Here is a 21556-nt window from a genome sequence, read left to right on the forward strand (position 1 = left end):
TTTTTAATGTGGAGTAATGGCTGGATTTGAATATTTCATTCAGATATAGAAAGGATAGCAGACGCTGTGATATGGATTTTGTGTGTTCTTGCCCTCTCGTTCACCCGAGGGCAATACATCACTCTGCATTTTTTTGTTACCCCCGGGGTAATATTTCTATTAGTTTATTGCTCCTTCCATTTGATGCCACTGTGTCTCTCTCTCTATCATGCGATTGAAATGGTAAATTGTCTTTTTTTATAGTTTGTTTATGAAGCAAGCACGCGTTCCCATAGGGGGAGAGACTCGCAAATTATTCTCATTAACGTCTCATTATTGTTATTTCTCCTAAACGGCAATAATTAAATGGAGGTTAATATGGACTTTTGATTAAACGTCTTCTGTCCGTGTCGCATGTTTGTGTGTGCTTCTGTTTCTCCCCCTAAGATCTTTTGTGAACCATTTGAGAAGCTGATGAAGAGAAGGGGTTATGTGTGAGAAGTGACTTTTTGTGTTTTTTTTATTGTATTTCTGGTATTTTTCAATTGCACTTAATAGCCTTATTATAGCTTAAAGTTTACCCAAAAATAAAAATTCTGTCACGAATTACTCACTCTCGAGTTGACAAATCTGAATAAATGTCTTTGTTTGGTTGAACACAGAGGAAGATATTTGGACGAATGCTTGTAAGCAAACAGTTCTTGGAACCCATTGACTACCATAGTAGAGAAAAATACAATAGTAGTCAAAAATGTCCCAGAACTGTTTGCTGTCCTACATTTTTCCAAATATCTTCTTTTGTGTTCAACAGAACAAAAAAACGTAATTTTTCCTAGCATGGTAGTCAATGGTGGCCAAGAACTCTTTGGTTATAAGCATTCTTCCAAATATCTTTCTCTGTGTTCATCAAAACAAAGAAATCGGTCAAAGACGAAAAAGTTTTTAAGCATAAAAACAATAAGTGTAATACTGCCTTAAATTATTGTTGTTACAAAAATAAAACGTTTTCTGTTTAATTTAATAGCATTTTTGTAATATCATATTTTCATATTTTTAATATCATACATTTTCCCCTGATTTACAGAATATGCTAAAATGTCATTCAGTGTAACAATCTTGTCAGGCCTATTTACAACAAAAATCACTTTATGACATTAAAAGACTAATTACTTTCACCCAAATGCTAATTCGTTGTAATTTTCCTTTTTTTTTAAATTTGCCACTATGCTAGATTTTGCCCATTTGTCAATAAGAATTTTTTACTCATTTAAAGCACAATAAAGTGCAATATGCTCGCTTATTCTTTTATTTATTTTAATATGTGCAAGTCAGAATAAGCATGTTGTTTGTATTTATACATAAATATTGTGTTACACTGAATGCCAATGTAACATTATTTCATCCAAATTTTGACATTTTATTCTCCAAAAACTTAGTTGAAACCATAAAGTACTTACATTTAATGTGCTTTCTATGAACATAAAATCTTTCTTTTGATGGGGACATCTGGACACCCATTTATACAGATTTGCAACAACCCTTGAGGTGAGTAAATGATGACAACATTTTTATTTTTGCCTTCAATCTGCATTCTGCACTATCAAGTCCATATGTTCGGTGGTTTTAACGTTTCACTGTTTTCACTTTAAGTGGTGCTGGTTTCTCGGTCTGATCATTTATCTCCTGTAATGACTATGTTTAAGTAAAGTAACTACAGAGTGCGCAATTCTCATTTTGACAAAAGTAAGACAGACCATAATCTAACCTGTAGTCCTTCACGTTAGCGCACTCTTAATAATCTTTGCCGTTTTAAAATGATACAGTTAAAATCGTTTGTAGCGTGGCCTCTCGTGCATGTGGACGGTTGTGGGGTCAAACCCCACGTTCAGTCACGCTGTCTGAATTATTATGGATGGATGAATATTTCATAGGTAAGGGGCACTTAGACAGGAATGTTGACGTTTTGTGAGAATGATATCATAACCACAGGACACACACAGACACACTAATTACAGTGGATCGTCTCTCTTATACGCACACATACACACACCGCGGTCTGGACGGTCAAAACACATGTTGTGGACAGTGCGTATCATGGATGTGTAAAGATAGGACCGTACACTTCCAGACTTTCTGAGGCCCACACTGCTCACTTCACACTCTCATAAGCTCACGCTACAGATCAACTGACTGATACGCCCTGCTTCCTTCCTTTCGCCTCATTCTCTCTTTCTCAGACCAGCAAAGAAAGAAACATATGTTCCCGTTTGGACAGACTGAACACAAGCTCTTTTAGCTCCTGTGTGTGTGTGTTTGAGCAGGCCTGAAACCCGACAGTCGCTGTGGAGGACCAGACGTGTCACGGCGGCCACACTGTAAATATTTGTACGGGTGTCTATAAATGGGACTCGTAGGCACTTGATAACATTGTGGAGTTGATCTGCTGGTTTAGGTGAAACGTGCTTTAACTCGGATGGCCGAAGGTTTTGGAACGGCCTCTGTGTGCGACTGCTGAGAGATAAAGGAATATTTCTGATAGATTGATTGAACCGCTGCCATTTTGCAGTGTTTGATAATCATATCTTTAAAAAAATGTTTTTTTCCCAGTTGAGAACCAGTTCAGGCCTGAAAACCAGTACCGTTCTAGTTTTTCCTGCAACTGGTGCAGATGACAGTTGGTGGATGTGTGTATGTGTGTGAGAATAGGTGGTTGTTCAGGTGTGGAAGTGAGGCCTCAGATGAACGTTTGCTTCCGTAGTAACGAACGCTTCTACATCTGCTAAGATCACCACACCTGGCTTCCTCTTGCTGTAACCATCCTTCAGTTTCTCCGTCTTATCTGTCTCTCTTTTTCTCCATCTGTTCTCTGTGTGATGGCAGAAGTCAGTCCAGGGTGTCCAATCCCATCAGCCCAAGACGGGATGCGAGTCTGTGGCGAGTGTAAACGAAAATGCCGAACAGAGCTTCTATTCACCCCTGAACTTGACACCCTGTTCTTGAGATTTTTTTTACTTTCGTACTTCCCAATATTTATCATCAGCATTCAGAACGAACTGTTAGCCATACCCGATATTAGCAAGTGAACTTTGTATTTAGAAGATGGCTTGTATGTCGTAGTTATGCGTAGCTTTGAGAACGGAAAGGTTGTTGGTTCGAATTCTGCAAGAAGCGAGCTTTTATAGACCGTTTCATCTGACGCACGGGCCTGGCCCGAAGTTAAATTTTGGTCTGAAATTTTACTTTATAAATGAATTAAATATATTCACATTAAAAGTAATTGTAAAAGTAAAGTTATTGAATCTTTGCGGAGCTTTGCAACGTTTGTTTTCGTTGTTGCCGCTGAAACCATCTACTGTTGATCAGGCCCTTTTTTGTATTTACATTTGGCGCATTCGTTTTTTCGCATTTGATGTATTGATTGAGCGCAAATCTGCAGACTTCCATTGAACCATGGTAAAACATTTTTAAGAGTACCATAGTGTTCTTGCTGAAAGCAAAATGAAGTGTCGGCTGTTGTGTCCTTGATCAACACACTCGGGGTTCTTTCTACGGCGTCGTCCTTCTAAAACGTTCACAGCACCAGTCTATGACTGCATGTGCGGTTACAAAAATTCCCCTGGTCATGCGATGACAAATAAATATTTTCTTCTGTTTGATCCTCGATTCACCTTTTGCATTCTTTGTGTTTGTCTCCGGGGCAAGTTGGAGCAGGTGAGGTGAATAGCCCATATGAGTGAGACAGAGGCCACTGCTGTCATCTGTGTCTCTGTTGTTAACATCTTTGTGCTTTTTCTGTTCAGGCCTTGAGTAGAAAAAGCAGGAAAAGAAGAAAGGGCGTAACAGCGCACATGTGTGTTTGTGGCTTTTGTGACTTGAGATATGTGTGTGTGCGTTTGTAGCGCGTTAGTATATACACTACCAGGCAAAGGTTTGGACACACCTCGCTGAATGTTTCACATCATCTTAAAAAAACCCGAGGGTTAAAAGCTTGAAATAATTTTTGAACAATCATTTATTGAAAACTTTTTTCTTAAATTTAAAAAACAAACGGCATGATTTATTTTTAATGCATAATTTGGATTGTATAGTGAAGAACAAGCAGCCAACAATTAAGCAAAGAATGGGAACTTCTTAAAAACAGCCAGGATGCACCATAAAGATGGTTTAAAGAATGCCCAGATTGTGCCAAGCTATTTTTTGTCACCACGCACTTCCCCATATTTGTGTCCAAGTTTTCATGACTTTACTTTCATTCTTAAATTGTAAAACACTAATAATAAAAAACAAGCAGGTGCGTCCAACCTTCTGATTGATAGTATAGCTGTCGTCGCTGTTGTATGTGTGCATGCACCTGCATTGTGCGTGGTTTGGCTGGTTTTGGTTGACCTAGTTGCAACTCAAATTGTACGCATCGTAAGCGGAACGCATCTTTAAACGCATATGTGCATCAACAATATCTCTTCCTGAATACGTGGCCGCCTATTGAAATTCAAATGCAGCTAAACTCCATTTTGATCTTAAAACTGTTCGAAAGGTTTATTTGAGTGGTAATAAGAGAGGATGTTAGTGAAATGATGAGAAAAGCGCAAGGTGTTAAATGGAGGGAACGGCTTTACTGCGCGGCCGCCTACGTGTGTGAACGTATGTGTGTGACAGGATTTGACACAACTGCAGCTTGCAGGAGTGTGAGAACAGATACATATCTGTGTAAAAGGTTTTGACTTTATGCCGCACGCACATACATGTTTACTGGGCTGTCTAAATGAAGAGGTTTGAAAGGAGGTTATGTCAGATTTAGTGCACTTCTGGGGACAATTTGTCTGTGAAATATAGCTACTGACGTACACAAAGGCAATTCTGAGTATGGCATTGCACATACACTTATATTAGCGGATTGTGAAGTTTGTTTTCAGAGTTTTGGTTTTGTATTTAAAAAAAGAGTACATTTATCAAATAATAATTTGTATGATGCGAATATTTGCAAAATGTTATTAAACTAGTCATTTTAGTGTCTTAGTTTTTATAAACGTTTTAAATTCTGTATGTGTAATATTGAATAAAATGCTAAATGACTAAATTTAAATGTAATATTACAGTGACTCAAGATCAATAATTAATTTTTTACAATATGACCCCTTTAAAAATCCAAAACACTGACAGAGAAAAATTCTCTCTCTCTCTCTGTATTACTGGAAGCCCGGGCACGTCTCGCGTTTTCAATTAGGCTATTTGCAGAATTTTCCTCACTGTTAAAGGTTGTAGAAAAATAAACAGATGATTCACTATAATATTCCCGTAACACTCCTCCCTCTGTTCTCTCTCTCTATTCTCTATTCTCTGTGTCTGTCACACTTTTATCATAGACCGTGAGGTGCGTTTTATTATGTGGCTTTATTCAATTAGTCTTTAAAGCTGCTAATGGGTGAGCGATTCTCAAACACAAGGTGGGCCTGTCCTCTCCCGCAAACGGAAAAAAGCCTGGAACTCTTTGTGATTGTGTGTCTGGAACCGTCCTGGAGTTGTGCAGACACCCCGCATCTCTCTTATGGGCTTTTGTTGAGTTAATCCCTCAAAGAAAGTGTAGCACGATGGCCGGGAGGTAAAGTTTAAATGAAAGGATAAAGTCACTGTTTATGTTTTTTTTTAACTCTGTTGTTCTATGTTAGAGAAGCAATGCGGAGATCTAAATCTGCAGTGCATGCATGACTTTGTCACTCTTATGAATCGTCGGTTCATTTTTCTTAAACCCGTTCCATTCATTTGACGTTTAATATTGGCTCCATTCATATGTAGCGTCGGCGGTGACGAAAACTGCCATGGTGACCGTTCGCCGTCAGCGTTTCTTTGAAGAAAGCTTCTCATGAGCCACTGCTAACATCATTAGTGTGATAATACCACCATTTAAATTGTGCAAAACACACACGGATGCACACACTTGTGAGTCACTCATAGCCAAGAATAACAACAAATTACATCTCTTTAATATTTCAGATGTTTTTCCTAGACAGCAAAGGGATTAAGTAGAGAGCCAGTAAAGACCTTTGCTTAAGTCTCCTGCTCCTCAGACCCCAGTAAAATATTTCTCAATTATTAATAATAATTATATCTCCTCCTTTAGGCTGTATTTACATGTAAATATGAGTGAAGATATGTTGGATATCATAACAATCCATTTCAGGAAGCTACGAGTTACACATTTTCATAGTGCAATAAACTTATTTCTAAACGGATCCCTTCCAAGCAATCATTCTGCGCCCTACCAATTATTTACATTAGCATTGACCAACATGGTCTTTAAATCGTATGTTATAGTATTCATATCCATGGGTGCAGCGTGCATTATTTACGAGATGGCACACCTGGCAGGTGTTCTGTACACACAAACTCGAATGCATGCACGGCGTACACTCCTTTATTGACAGAAAACACCGAGTGATATCTTTGGAAAAATAACACAGCAAATGATATTGTTAACCGATTTACATACCCTCTACGAAGTGTGTGCTAAAATGCAAATACAGTCGAAAACAATGTTGTAGTTCTGTGTGGGGTCTGTTCCGTCATCAGGTGTATGATGTCTCGTCTCTCCCTAAATCCCTGTAACTTCATCTCACGCCGACTCTTCTTAACAAAATATCACACCGAGTGGCATTAGCAAACAAATGACGCCAGACCTTCTCTTGTATAGTCACGTTCATGTCAAAGCTGTTTTTAGTGGATGTACAAAATCATTTCATTTGATTTATTATATATGGGGTATAAAGCATCTAGAATGGAATAGAATAGATGTTTTCATCACAATGGGAGTGATCCTGTATTGTACCATCTAGTTGTGCTTTGTGTTTTCAGTTGCTTGTTTTGAAAACTGTATTTGGCACAGAGGCATTATACTGCCCCCTGGCATCTAATGTTACTGGATCCAGTTCGTGACCAGCAGTTTTAAGAAACCATACTGGGCATGTCTGGCATCAGGGCGAGTTTTTAAAGTGTTCTTTTAAATCTTTAATCAATTTCAAAACCTGCGTTTTTAAGCGTGCTTCATTGGAAATAAATGCCACTACATTCAAGGTTTAAGTTTAGCTTACCTACACTCTTAAAAAAAAGGGTGCTTCAAAATGCCACAGAAGAACCTTTTGGTTCCATAAAGAACCTTTGACATCTAAAGAACCTTTCTGTTTCTTTGTGACGAAAAAGGTTATAAAAAAGTTAGAAAGAGATGGTTCTTTGACTGAACGGTTCTTCGTGGAACCAAAAATGGTTCTTCGATGGCATCGCTGTGAAGAACCTCTTAAGCACCATTATTTTTAAGAGTGGATCCTGCGTGTTGGTTGAGTGTCATCTCATCTATCTTTACACTTTTGTCACCATGAGGCTTTTCTCAACGTCACGTTCATTATTGTGAGAGAGCTGTGCTGTTTATTTCTACATGTCGTGTGTGGGGTCTGTCCCGTCCATCAGGTTTATCAACTTCGTAGGTAAACATTAATAAGGTATTATTCTATTGGCAGCACTATCAAAGTATCGCTTGCACGCCCGCGCAATAACACACACATACAGATGCATGCACACACACGCACACATAACCTAAGACAGCCCGTGCCTGGGGGGAGAGGAGGGTGCGGTTTTTTCATGTGAAATATGCCATCAACACAACATACAGTATCTGACAAAAGCAGGATACACACACACACGCACACCAGATTGTGAAAATAAACGCAAACAGCGAATAAATATAACAAGGTAAACTCCGCGTTAAGGGGCAATTATGTGAATTTGTATTTGTGCCGCATCAGTTTATGTGAATAGGTGAGCAGCGGGATAGAAGGTCTAAACGTCAGTGGGAAAAAATGTCAACTTCAAAGCTTGCGGTGTCGCGGGCAAGTTGCATACATCAAACATTTCAACTTTTTGTGTGTATTCTTTTGTTTTTAAGCTGAAGCGATGTAGTGTGGCGTTGTATTTTGCGGCCCATGTTTGTCATAGGGTCTGAAGTCATGTCACATGTGACCACACCTAAACTGCAACCACTTACACGCATCATTTCACACAACATTGCATCTTATGCCACCGGTTCATTAGTGATAGTTGAGTGAACATTGGCTACAGGTGAGCCCCAGAACGGCTATGCGACGCAGGAAACAACACTAAAGAGTCATAACACACCGAACAGCAGACGGCTAACATGACGAACATTACGCGCAGATCAGATGTAACTTCAGTATGATGTACTTAAATGGATAGTTCACCCAAAAATGAAAATTCTGTCATCGTTTACTAAAGGAAGATATTTGGAAGAATGTCAGTAGCCAAACAGATCTCATCCCCCAATGACTCCCGTTGTATTTATTTTCCCTACTCTGGCAGTAAATGGGGAATGAGATCTTCCAAATATCTACCTTTGTGTTCAGCAGAACAATATTTTTTAAAGGTTTGAAACAACCTGCGGGTGAGAAAATGATGACAGAATTATCATTTTGGGGCGAACTGTACCTTTAAGCTGACAGATGCACATCTTCCTTTTCTACTTGCAACTTGCTTTGCTATTGTTAGCTAACGCAGTGACATTCAGACATTATTAAAAATTGCTTACGTGTCTTTTTCGGGGCCGCCTAGCTCTGGAAAGCTCTCTTACGTATTCCTTCTCTCTGTGGTTGAGGGCTGCATTAGCGATATAGATCTGTACCCCTCAGTGCTAGGTTAATTCAGCGGGCTCTAATGCGGTCAGGCACCGCTGACCCCGCTGGCCGGAGAGAGTGCCCGCTTTTATTGAACCCTGTGTTTGTGGCTCAGGGACGCACCCTCTCTCTCTCTCTCCCTCCCGAAACGGCTTAATAACACACCGCAGCTGACATCTGAGGTTGGAAACCATCTCGCTGTTTAATATTAACACACGCTTCGGTGCAGGTGTGCACGCTTTGTGCGCTGACAATACACGCTGACATTGAAACTCACACTTAGGCACCGAAACACACTATACTTTTTGGGAAAGCACGCACAAACACTGTATTCCCTGGTATCATCCGCCGATGACTCATGCGCCCTTTAAAGCAGCCAGTGTTCTCAAAATAGTTCGAATACTCATGGCCCCTGTTCGAATACGGCAGACATAATGTCAAAACCTGCACCGATAGAGCTATGGGATTCATACTTGAACTTTAGCAGTTTAGTGTACAAAACTCAACACTTAAAGATGAACTCCAAATCCAGCAGATTATCTAATCTGTTATACTTGGCACACATTCTAAAGACGGCTCAGCCCGGTTTTACAATATAAAGAACACGGTATAAAGCAAACACGCAGGAGAGGCCATCTCATTGTGTTTTATCTCTTTAGATCGCTCCCCTCACCTTCAAACAATGTTTCTTGCATTGTGCGTTTTATTGATATAAATTGGATCGATGAGAAATAATTTTTATAGTTGGCTGCATAGAAACAAAAAGCGTGGTCCCATTCATGAAATACATTACAATAGAAGACTTATTTGAATTAGTATAACAACTGTTTAACAACTCTTACGCTGCATCTGTTGTAAACAGTATGTGGTAATCATATATGACAAAAAGCATTGTGCAAAAATAAGTGGTTACCAAACACAAGCCGCAGACGATAAAACTATTAGTCTAGACCTCGACTATGTCATACACCTCTGTCAACACTCTCTTTGATAGTTATACAGGGGATTTTTGGGTACTCACGTCTTGGCTCCCGAGGTCCGTCCACGGTGACTTTTATAGCGCGGTGGTATGTGGCGACCTGGGGTGGTCCAGTGAACACAGTGATGGTCAGAGTGAAGCTCTTACCTGCGGACAGAATAAAATGAGAGTTACTGTATTTAGTTATGCCTGTTTTGCTATTATATGAAAAGGTACAGTGGGGTATAAAAGTCTGGGGCCACAGTGAAAATCTGGCAAAAAATAAATAGAAATAAAAAGGCTGATTTAAATTTTTATTTCTATGTTAATAAATGATATAAGCAAAAATTGTGAGCTTGATCATCTTGTATTTTATATATATATATATCAGAATTCCTTGCTTCCTAATCATGTGAAATGATAAACTTTCAATTCAATTTATGTTTAAATCTAATAGGATAAGAGCCTGTTTAGCAGCAAGAACCTGAGAAACCAAGAGAACAGGAAAAGCATTTGAGGTTTAATAATAGAGCAAACGCGGTGCCGTCGATATTTCAGCATTATGTTGAAATGATTAATCTTGACAAAGCAGAAAAGAATTCTCTGCATTCAGACTGAAACTATTACTCAGGTTGAAAAAAAAGGTACGACTTTTCAGGTTAATGTTGAAACTCCAGTGGCTCATGAATGAACTGTTCATGCATAACTGAGAGAAATCTCTGGAGAGAGACAACACTACTTTGATGCGCTTTGAAATGCGTTTATGATGTGGATTAGTCAGACAATGTGTTCCAGATTGTTTTTGGACTCCAGTGTGTCTCTGTATGTGTGTGATCTGTCTTTGAGGAGGAGAGAGCCGTGGTTTGTATGAGGGCTATGAGGGTGGGGTAATTGACTACAGAAATGAAAGGTACTTTAATTCGCACACTGCGGCGCTTTCCACTCATCCGTCTGCAACTATTTAAAGTGTAACATTTACAGGAAAGATGTGAAGCAAGGACGGAAACGCTGGTGAAGGAATGTGAGCTATGTAAGAGGTACGCTGTTTTTGTATAAGGTGTATAAACAAGACGTTTTTTCCCAACTCTGAACATAAATATAAAATCCTGCTGCGGAGACGCATTATTTTCCATGCGTGCAAAAATGTTTGTTTTGAATGCATGGCAGTTTAGCACAGTTCCGTGCGAGTTAAAAGATATTAAATGTCATTTTTTTGCATTCCTCAACTTATAATGATTTCTCACACATGCATGTGTTTGATCATGACTAAACGGACAAACAAATAAATGTGTCACCTCTGCCGCTTCTTCCCACGAATCGCAGGTCGTTGAATCGCGCCACCTGGTTCTTCATCACCGCAGACGCGTTTCTCAGTTCCGCGGAATAATTCTCATCATTTCCCGCCATCACAGTGACCAGAGTCCCGTCAGGAACATCGCCCAGAGCCACCACCTGATAAACAGTACACAGAATCACAATAATATAACAAATGATATCGCAAGAACAACAAGATTTAAAGTCTAAATATATAATATAAATACGTCTTCATTCTTAGAATTAAGAAATGCACACGTGTAGATTATAAGCACGATATATTAACATTTAAAATAATATAGGCGATTGCATATTTTCTTTAGATATCATCTATAAACAGCAATTTTATTTAAAATAGGTTGCCTCAAATTGCACGGCTGTGATTTGTATAGATCAACAGTTAAAGAAATAATAACATCTTATAAAATATTATGAATGTTATTCATATTTGATTGATTGTTAATATTTTTGTTGTTTTAATATCACAATGTTGTGACTGAAATTATAGGCGATAATTACACTAGACTGTCTATATCTCTCAAAATTGTGCTGAAGTGTCTTGTCGTCAATAAACATTTAATTTTTACTGTATAACTTTATTGGGTTGTGATAATACGTATCGGGTTATGAAATTATGAAATCAAACGTGCAGGTTTGATTATATAAAACTGCGGGCTACACTTTTGTCTAGTCATTAATTGCATAACATAATACAGCCGGAATACACAAATAAGGCAAAACAAATGCAGAAATATGTTTTTACCTTGAAAGCCACGGGCAGAGTTTTGTTGCACCTCCAATGTGACGGGAGGACCGAGCACAGAAAGTTCGGGCTGTCGGTGCGCACCAGCTCTCCGGCGTGATCCGCCAGTACGTCCACCACAGAGCGGCTCTCCACGGGCCGCCCGGTTCTCAGCGGGCCCGGTGCGCTCATGCTCGGACTCTCGCTCACTTTAGCGCACGGGAATGAGGCGGAGGGCGGCGTGAACCGTCTGCTCGTGCTCGGGTCTACGGGAATATGCATCACAACAGATTTACAAATGAGACCCCGTTAAAAGTTCTGAGACCCGTTGAAGTCGGGTGAGGTTTAAGTCCGTGGTAGTGGGTCCCGAAAGCTCCTTCGTCACACTTTAATTTGTTTCAGCGTAGCACACAGGATGCAGAAGCGTTCAAACTTAAAACTTAAGCAAAAACCGATAAACCGCAAGCACGCACACACGCACACACACAGCTCTGTCCCTCATGCAAATATGCATGCACGCACACACACTACTGCTGTACTTTAATTACAGAAAACACGCATGCACCAGATACTATAGAAGTACTTCACAGAGCCTCTGAAAAGACGTTCTATACGGATTATAAAAATGTGATTTATTCCAGAAAGTGTGTAGGCTACAGCAGGTGTGTATCGCTTCTGGTCCTGGATGTAAGTGAGCGACACTTTCAGTCCAAAATGTTTTATCTGAAAATAAAGTCCATACAAATAAATTCCAAAGTTTCAGGAGTTTCTGCAACGAAGTCCCGTTTAGTTGTCAGTGAATCGTCTCCGAATAGATGTTCGCGCTAAAGTGAAAACTGAAAGAAAAAGATGAAGCTGCGGATCAGACAGTCAGGCGCGTGTGAATGCAAAGCGCGGTGTTGTGGAGCGTTATTTACACAACTCATTATAGCCTGGAGTGAGCTGAGCGTTCCACCAATCAGCGATCGGGGCTGGGTTGAATCGACCAATCAGCGAACAGGGCCGGGTTTCATTCGACCCTAAACTCACCGAGGCAAAACTGAAAGCTTCTGTAGTATCTGCGAGATACCTAATGAACAATCAATAAATATGTGAGTTCTCTCCTTTTACCACCTTGTAAAAAATGTCGTGGTATAGTACATAATGGATTGACATTTAGAGTCAGTCAGGTGTAGCCACTAAAAACCACAGGCAAAATTATTAAAATAATTTTGAAACATTATTCACGGATGCGTATATGTGTGTCTCTTGTGTAGCCTATATTATTATTTTTAAATATTTGTCTTGGAGAGTGTTTTCACTAGAATCACAGTCACTGATTATAAAAAACATGTACCTTAACTAAAATGAAGAAAAATAACAACAACAACATATCATTAACAATAATTAAACACTTTTGACATGTGATAACATTTAAACAACAACTCTCTCTTTTTTTTTGTCCAGAAAAAATTGGTAATTACGTTGGGAACTTTTTGATCGTTCTTCACTGTATCTTGTGACAAAATAAAATAACTCGTGCTTTTATAATTGCCCTTGCATAACATGAAAAAATAATTATGATAAAGGATTCATAAGGTTAGGATTGTACATGGTTATTAATTAAAATCTAATGAGTTCTGGTGTGGTCGACACGCCCTGAATTACACTGTGACCACTAGTAGGCGCATGTGTCGTATTATAGCCTGCAATGTGCCTCAGGCTGGAAATTAAAGCACATTAAAGAGACACTGAATGAGATAAAACACACACACAAAGTTAATTGCAGTTTAAGTTAATCCTTTTCTATGAAGTTAAGGAGTCTTTTGAATACTGTTTGTGATTATGCATAACCTAAAATGTTCTGAGGTGCTCCATAATTATAACTAAACGCCAAAGCAACATGACAAAACATATACATTATTTCAAGAAATTATTCATTTTCAATCCTTAATTTTTTTTATAGTTAATAATTTATAGTATAATAATTTGTAGTGAAAATCAAGGGGAAATAATTTTTATTTCTTTACAATTTGATTATACTCCACCTCTAAATCAAAACAAAACGAAAAAATAATTAAAAAAAGGAAACGTATCCAGAAATTTACAGTTTGATTATTTGGGCTTAAAAATAATTTGTAATAACTGGATAGTTTTTACTTTACTTAGACTAAATATATTGATAAAACCCATAGAAATAACGTTTTTCCTATTTGGGGTTCAGTTTTCCGGAACACATTAAATCTACCTACCCTATAAATAATACTAGTAATATTATAAAAATATTCTTTATTATATTTTACATACATTTTCTAAATAATTACACGTTAAAGTCAATTTATTATGCATACGAAATTATTTCTTTCGTTTATTTGTGTTATTCGTTCTTTTATTTGATCTTTCATTGTGTGACGGAGAGAGAGTATGTGTCTATATGAGTATATGTGTGTGTATATTCGTGAATCGTGAGCTATATAGGCTCTGTGAAGAGGGTTTGAGGTTTAACCCGTGCTGGCAGGATTCGTGCCAAAACTCTGCGGCTCACGTGCTAAAGATGAGCTAAGTTTAAAACCAGCGTTTGGTTACATGGAAAGCATCCACTTACCATTCAAGTAAAATAAACACAGGTGTGTTAAATAATTATAGCTCAAATACAACAGCAGCGTTAATTAATGATATGCTTTGCATAATAATGACAACACAATAATAATCATCAATTTAATTGTTATTTTAATAATTCGTTTTATTAATAATGCAATAAAAGCTTACTCTTGTATAATTTAATTTTCATTTTTGTTTGGCTGTTAAACCACTGTTCTTTATCTTCATTTCTGTGTTTGAAAAAACATGACTAGACGGGAAGTCAAAGTCTTAGCCACACAAATGGTCTAGAAAAACCAAAATCTACACATCTCAAACCGAGATCTTTAGCATCACAGTTTCGGCGGCATCTGCTGGATCAATTGCACTTATCTTTCTCCTTTTTTATTTTTCGCGTCTTTTTATTTCTCTCTGTCAATACATCCAGCCTTATAAGTAGGCTACTGCAGTGCACACAGCCTAAATCTCTTAATGGATATCTCAAGAACATCTCAAGATCTGTTAATACGCACATTCATAAATATTGGTATTTATGTAGGCTATAGTAAAATATGTGTAGTTATAGGCCTTGTATGTTGCATGCACGGATAAAGTTTTTTCCTGAACCTTCAAAACCTCCAGAAGAGCCACGACCCCCCCCCCAAACCCCAAACGTCTGTTTGCTAGGATCGTCTGTCAGGGGACGTTATTTCGAGGGCGCTGTGGATGCATATATTGCGGATATTTCAGCATCTGTTCATTATTAATACGTGACCGCACGCGCACAGACTGACTCCGCGCGCCTGTCACATTCAGAGTCCGCGCGCAGTTTCTACGGTTACAGTCGCGCAGCAACGCGCTCTCCCTAATGACGCGCGTCCCTGTGATATCCGATCAGCCCGCGTCAAATGCACATCGCTTACACGGGACAAAGAGTCATCACGCGCTGAGAAATGATGTGAGGGGATACAAAGGGGAAGGAACCCTGAAATAAACAGACTTAAGTTCAAAGAATGAAAAATCAGACACAAGCTCAGATGCCATCATTCTGCACTGCAGGGTACAAAAAGGCTAAAGGCTTAGGGGTGAACAATTATTTTTAATTTGAGCAAATACCACCTGACCTTCCTAAATGCACGACTTCCTGTGATGTGAAGTTTTTCTGATCTATGAGGTTATTGAATACAGGTCGAGGTAATTTAATAGAAAACACTATAGGCTGGCATGCTGCAGAATGCCTGAACTGCAATAGCTCAATGATTAGTTGAAAATATATTTATTTTGTGCAAAATATTGACTGTTTGAATCACAATGGAGTTCCAGGTGTGAAAAATGCTTGTATTAACTTGAGATTTGTGATGAGTTTTCTTGATTAAATGAACACAGTTTGCTAAAGCGATTATGTTTTGACTCAAAATGTTAATAAAAATACATTGCAACATTGAAACTGTTTGCATTTAGTACAAGATTTGCCATATGAGTATTGTCTCTGTATTTAGCCTATCAGAGGCCTTTTGCTCCATTGGGGAGTTTTTTTGCCCCAAGCACATGATTCATCATCAAAACAAACTTTGTTCTCAACTTAAATGGCTCTAATTTTAATGTTACATGACATTAAAACAAATATAAATGTGTTTTTAAAGAATACTGTCTTAAACACACATTTTTCATCCAGGGCTCCATTTTACCTCAAGACTGACTTCTTGATAAACATAGGTTGAACGGTTCCTATGCCCAACTTTCTTCACTCTGAACGCAGTTTGAGTATAGTTTATATAAATATTATGCCTTCACGAGTACAGTAATAGCATGCACACACAAATGCAAAAGAACACGCTTAAAGGTCATGCAAAAGCAACATTGAAGAATACCGAATCTGAAGAAACCACAGATATGTGCTCACACTGGTAAAACATTACTTCAACATTACCATCACCCCCAGCACACACACGCGCGCCGGCCTTCATACCCGCAGATAAAAATCAAATCAGGGAGTAAAATGCTGACATAAGTCTGTGGATTTGCTATCTTCCCCCCACCGTGGGCGGCGGCACATTTCTACGTTTACAAATTACAGAGGGAGCAAGTCTGGTAGCCGCAGAGAGCATTCCTTCCTTACACTGTCTCCTTGTGTTTCAGCTGCGGGTTCGTCTGCCTGAGAAAGCGGCACGGATGACCTGCAGTCAACTCCAAATCTACCGTTTACGCGTTTGAATTTCGGCCCCACCTCATATCAGGTGTCCCTGATGACATCATCGCCCTGTCCTGTGACTGTCCGTGAGAGAGGATCTCCATTGTGATGTCATATTTTCAGACAGCGTTCGGCTGACGGTTCGTAAAGGACCAAGTTCATTCAAGCTAAAGTAAATCGATGCCAAACTCTCTATTAATGGAACATTTACAGTATGAAGATAATGAGGCTTTGCCGCCTTTTGTCAAATACAGTGAATCTTGCGGCAAGTGAGTCATTCTAAACCGTAATTTGTTTTAGATTTCAAGTAAAGCGTGTCACATCAAAGCATATTTTGTCGGTGGACGAAGCTGAGTTGTGTTATTGCCCTTTGAATATTACAGATGAAGTCACGTGGGTCTCTTCAGTCAATCTAGAAGTGGCTCCCTCTCTCGCAAAGCACAGAATTGAAGCCATGTTTTCCCTCAAGATGTTTCTTAATTGAATAAAGTCTAAAAAATGTCCAAAAAAACGTAACACTCGTCCACAATTCTGATATTTGTGTGTATGCCTCAGTCCTATTATCATGGATTATTTAAATAATAAATGATTATAGAATTATTATTATAGTTTTTTATGCAGCATTGTGTTAAAAGCATACCAGGAACTCTGTCTCATAATAAATGTTTATGAACTCAATGCTTATAATGGAGAAGTTCTGAGACGTCTGAAAAACGCATGATGAATCGTGTCGTCAAAACAATTGTTTCATAGCGCACGCAGGAAATGTTTTACAGCGAGACATCCGAGGTAATGTTTGTGGTAGAAGAGTCCAAAGATTTATTACACTGTTAGTTTGGCTGAGTACAATATTGAGACTCCGCTGCATCCCTTGAGGAATAAATCAAATGCTGTTTTATGGAGACATTACGATGTGATTTCCTCTTGTAGTTGGATTTAAACTAGCATCGGGGTGGGATAATTGCCCTCCCGGCCTCTAGAGGGGGTTACAGAGGTTGTATTAAGTGTGTCGAACATCAATCACTGGCAGGAGACACAGGAAACATCAGTATAACGTTTGGTCTGATTCTCACCATCACACATGTCTCTCTAACATCTTCAATGCCTTTTTGCAACCTTAAACTGCACACATTTCATACAACTTTGTTACAAGCATTGTCTTGTATGTTTATCTAGTAACACATTTCTATAAGTATCTTCCACAAACATTGATATGAACGTAAATCAGAACATAAGTGGGAAGTGGTTCACACTGTGGTGAGCTGTACGGTCTTACACACTCTTGAAAATAAAGGGTCTTAAAAGATGAACATTTAACATCCACAGATCCTTTTTCTTGCGCATAAGGTTCTTCTAGTTGAAAAAGGTTCTTCAGACTATTAAAGGGTAAGAAAATGTGTTTTTTATTTCGAGTCATTTCAAGCGCATTTATTTTTTAAGAGTGTAATGAACTTTCAAACATCTTTGAATCAACATGTGTTGTAAAACACTGAACAAACACATTATCTTGCCCTATAATGTGCGTTTTTGTATGTACATATACAGTGTTGAGCTACCAGTATGGCCCAGGAATAAACAGCAGGCCAACAGAGGTCATTTTCCACTGTGCTGGATTCATTTCCAAAACATGACTCTCAAGCTAGAAATGCACGGTCTCTGACTGCTGGATAAAAGTAAGCAGTCTGAAAATCGTTCTTTCATATGTGGTGACAGTGTAGAGTTTCAGTAAAATCATGTTGTTGACCAAGCGCTTTTCGTGTGTGATTGTGGTTGACCAGTAGCATTATTTATGAGTTTACAACACATAATGTCATCATGACTGTGTCGCATGTTATGATGTCATGCACATGGAGTCATCACCCTGACCTCACAGCCTTATGAAGGCCTGTGTGTCTGTAATGGGGTCTTGTTTTACAATAATGGTAAAACCTGTGATCTACCTACATTGTGGGGACCAGCCCGCAATCCGCACAACGGAAATTGATTTGTAAGCATGTTAAACGATGCTAAAAGTTGAACATGCTAATTGTGTTTTATTTATGTTCTGTAATTAAGATATGATCATGGCAGGGTGGATTTTAAAATAATGTATGGATTGTATGGACAAAGAAATTTATTAAGCAATTTTTCCTATACTATGGTAGTTAATGGTGGCCAAGTACTGTTTGGTTACAAGCATTCTTCCAAATATCTTTGTCTGTGTTGTCTGTATACAGATTTGGGTAAGTATTTGATGACAGAATGTTTATTTTTGGGTGAACTGTTCCTTTAAGCCAGATCTCGGAGTATAGTTTGAGCTGTCTGAAAGAAACTTGCATATCTTAAAATTTGTCCGTGCTAGTGTTTTGACTTTTTTCTGAGGTATTTTTTATACGACTTTACCTAAGGTCTAGTCCTTACTTCAGCTGAGCCTGGTGTGTGAAACCGGGCCGTAATTTCCGCCCCACCAGGAAGTAACCTTCCATATATTTTAACATCTCGCCCATCACTCCACACCTTCATTCAAAAGAAACATAAGCAGCAATAACGAAACATTCTGTCCTCCACAGGAACGGAAAAGTTCCGCTAATTGAAGATTCACCCATATAACACAAGTTTCTACATAACAATCCATCCTGTAGATTATTCCTCTGGCACACAGTTCAATAATCCGGGTCTATTTTTGCAGCAGAACCGCAGATATTCTCCACAAGCGCTGGGAAGTCTGATCCTTCAGGAAACTTCAAAGACTCTGGAATGGACCCCGGGCACTGGATAGAGACGTATTTTCATACCGTTCGGAACCGTTCTGATGGAGTGAGTGAGAGGTGAGTTGCAGTGGGCACATGGTGGTCCCACCCTGACAAGATGGATGTACGGACGTCTTAATGAGGGAGAGAGATCCAGGGGTGACCTTGCGGTGGGCCTAAATTCACACTCCGCCCCGCTGGCTCCCAAAATAAGCCACGACCCGCTTTTATGAACGCTCCACACCGCAACCACCATAACTCAGGGCTTTCCCAAAACAAGAGCTCTTGTGCCGGCAGCGTTAGGAAGTGCGTTTGGCTGCCAGCGACCGCTGGGGCTGTACACCAGCGTCTGCTTGCCACATTTTACCCGGAACACAATGTCCCTTTGTGTTTGTGTGCGGTGGGCCCTCACTCAGAGAGAGAGAGAGACAGGCAAATCAAAGAAATAAAGACAGAGCGAGTAGAAAAACAAAGAGCAACCGACCGAAAAAGAACCAGACAGAGCGTCGGTTGATTTAAAAGAAGCCTTTCGGTCCGAAAGGGGAGAGTGAAAGCTTAGCAGAAAAGAAAGAGAACGTGTGATAGCGGTGGAGGAGAACGACAGGAAAATGGTGTGAGATATGGGGGGGGGTTCTCATGTGGTCGCATACGGAATGTTGTCTTTCATTCCTGCCTGCAACGAAAGCCACATGTTTATCTTTTTTTTCTGTAAGTGTGTGCGAAGGCAGGAGGTATGCAGTATATGAAAGGAATGAGGGAATTAAAACTAGGTCGACATTAAACAGAGGTATTCATCAAAACAGCGCGCTTGTCAGAGCATGTGCTCGTGATGACATGCTGTAAACACGCATGATCGTGATGCTGTTTTTTGCACGGACTAACGCACACGCTAGGGGAGGTCATGTTGGACTGATCGGTTCGAGGTTAAGAGACACTGGTCCCATTAGTCCATTTCCAAGTCTTTCTCTCAAACTTTCTTTGTTGTGTCTTTTGTTTACTTTGTTTAAGTCACTCGCAGTGTTGGAAACAGCAAGATTCGTGCTAATGAATTCAAGCACATGTATACTAGGCTTTAGCGTAGAGCCGCTTAATGACAAAGCTCTGAAAGGGGTTTGTTATCGCACTCGGTGTGTGTTTAATCACGACTGTTGCGCTTGCCAAGTTTGACGTCTTGTCAGTGGGCCAAAATTGAGTTTTCACACTGCTGTTAATTTATGGGTGTGTAAGGGTTACCGAGTTCACGATATGGTAGCATTGTGATGTTTTTAACAATGTTTTAAAAATTAACCGTTTTGTTTTCATTTTCAATAAAACATTTTTTGCTGTACAAACGTGTTGTAGAATTGACAGCATTCATTGTTTAATTGGACCTTGTGTATGTTAGTGAATAAAAACTGAATAGTCCTTGAAAAATAACACGTAATCAATAAAACTTAAAGCAGTAAAAGCATTAAAACAGCATATATGTTGATGAAGGACACATCTTGGCAGCTAAACCAATAAGATTAAACAGATCAGTCATATCAGTCATAGCGCTACAATACTTATCATATTTTTATCATGATATTATTCCACAAAACATCGCCACACCCCTATTCAATTACTTTGCTGGAAATGTTTTATTTGCAAGCTGTTCATACAAAGAGAAAGCATCAACAACAAAATGATTTATATACTGCGTGTATTTGGCTAGTTGACACATAAACCGTGTGTCTTATGGTGTGACAGCAAACATTTTGAAAACAAACTGTTAATTATACTATACATATTTTATATGATTAATATTAAAATGTATAATTTATCTTTGTTGTTTTTTCTGTTGCATTTTTCTGTTCTGTACCCCGGTATAAAATCATTGATGGGTTTGGGTTACGAGTGTTTGACTCAAAGGTGTTCAGCTGGGTTTCAGTCAAGTTCTTCCACACTTAATCAGTCATTTCTTTTGAATCTTGCTTTGTGCATGAGAGCATTGTTATGTGGGAATAGAAACTTCTCTAGAATATCATTATATGCTGTTGCATTAAGATTTGTGTTCACGGGAATGACTAAAGTAGTCAAACCTGTTCATGAGAGGAGTTATTCCAATACATTTGTCTATAGTGTATGGCATGTGTTCCCAAACGTTTCAGCTTGCGACCCCCAAAATAACAGTGCCATGGACTCGAGACCCCTACTATCCTCGGAGGTGGCTAAAGTATACAAACATTGCGCGCAAGCAACTGCGTACATGCGCTAATAAGGTCTATCCAAAGACGCGCAGGACAACACTCAAGAACACAGTCTAACATAATATGGCTTTATTTGAAGTTATTTACTCATTATTTTACTTGTTGTTATACATAAACCATGAACTATTACTACAGATGGTCAAATTTCATCAAACTGATTCGAGTGCTTATGGATGTTGTC

At 39.0% G+C, this 21556-nt stretch overlaps 1 protein-coding gene across 1 annotated transcript in view; it reads right to left on the minus strand.

Moving 5' to 3' along the window:
* The window catches only part of runx3 (RUNX family transcription factor 3), a 50447-nt gene that overhangs the window by 14731 nt on the left and 14160 nt on the right, over positions 1 to 21556 (minus strand). The window contains exons 3-5 of the mRNA XM_057341433.1: positions 11690 to 11934; positions 10908 to 11064; positions 9676 to 9780 (exon numbers count right to left, since the gene is read on the minus strand). Of these exons, the coding sequence (XP_057197416.1) occupies positions 9676 to 9780; positions 10908 to 11064; positions 11690 to 11934 (507 nt within the window). The remainder of the gene's footprint in view (positions 1 to 9675; positions 9781 to 10907; positions 11065 to 11689; positions 11935 to 21556) is intronic.

This window comes from Triplophysa rosa, linkage group LG9, assembly GCF_024868665.1.
Source record: "Triplophysa rosa linkage group LG9, Trosa_1v2, whole genome shotgun sequence".
In the NCBI taxonomy this organism is placed as follows: domain Eukaryota; kingdom Metazoa; phylum Chordata; class Actinopteri; order Cypriniformes; family Nemacheilidae; genus Triplophysa; species Triplophysa rosa.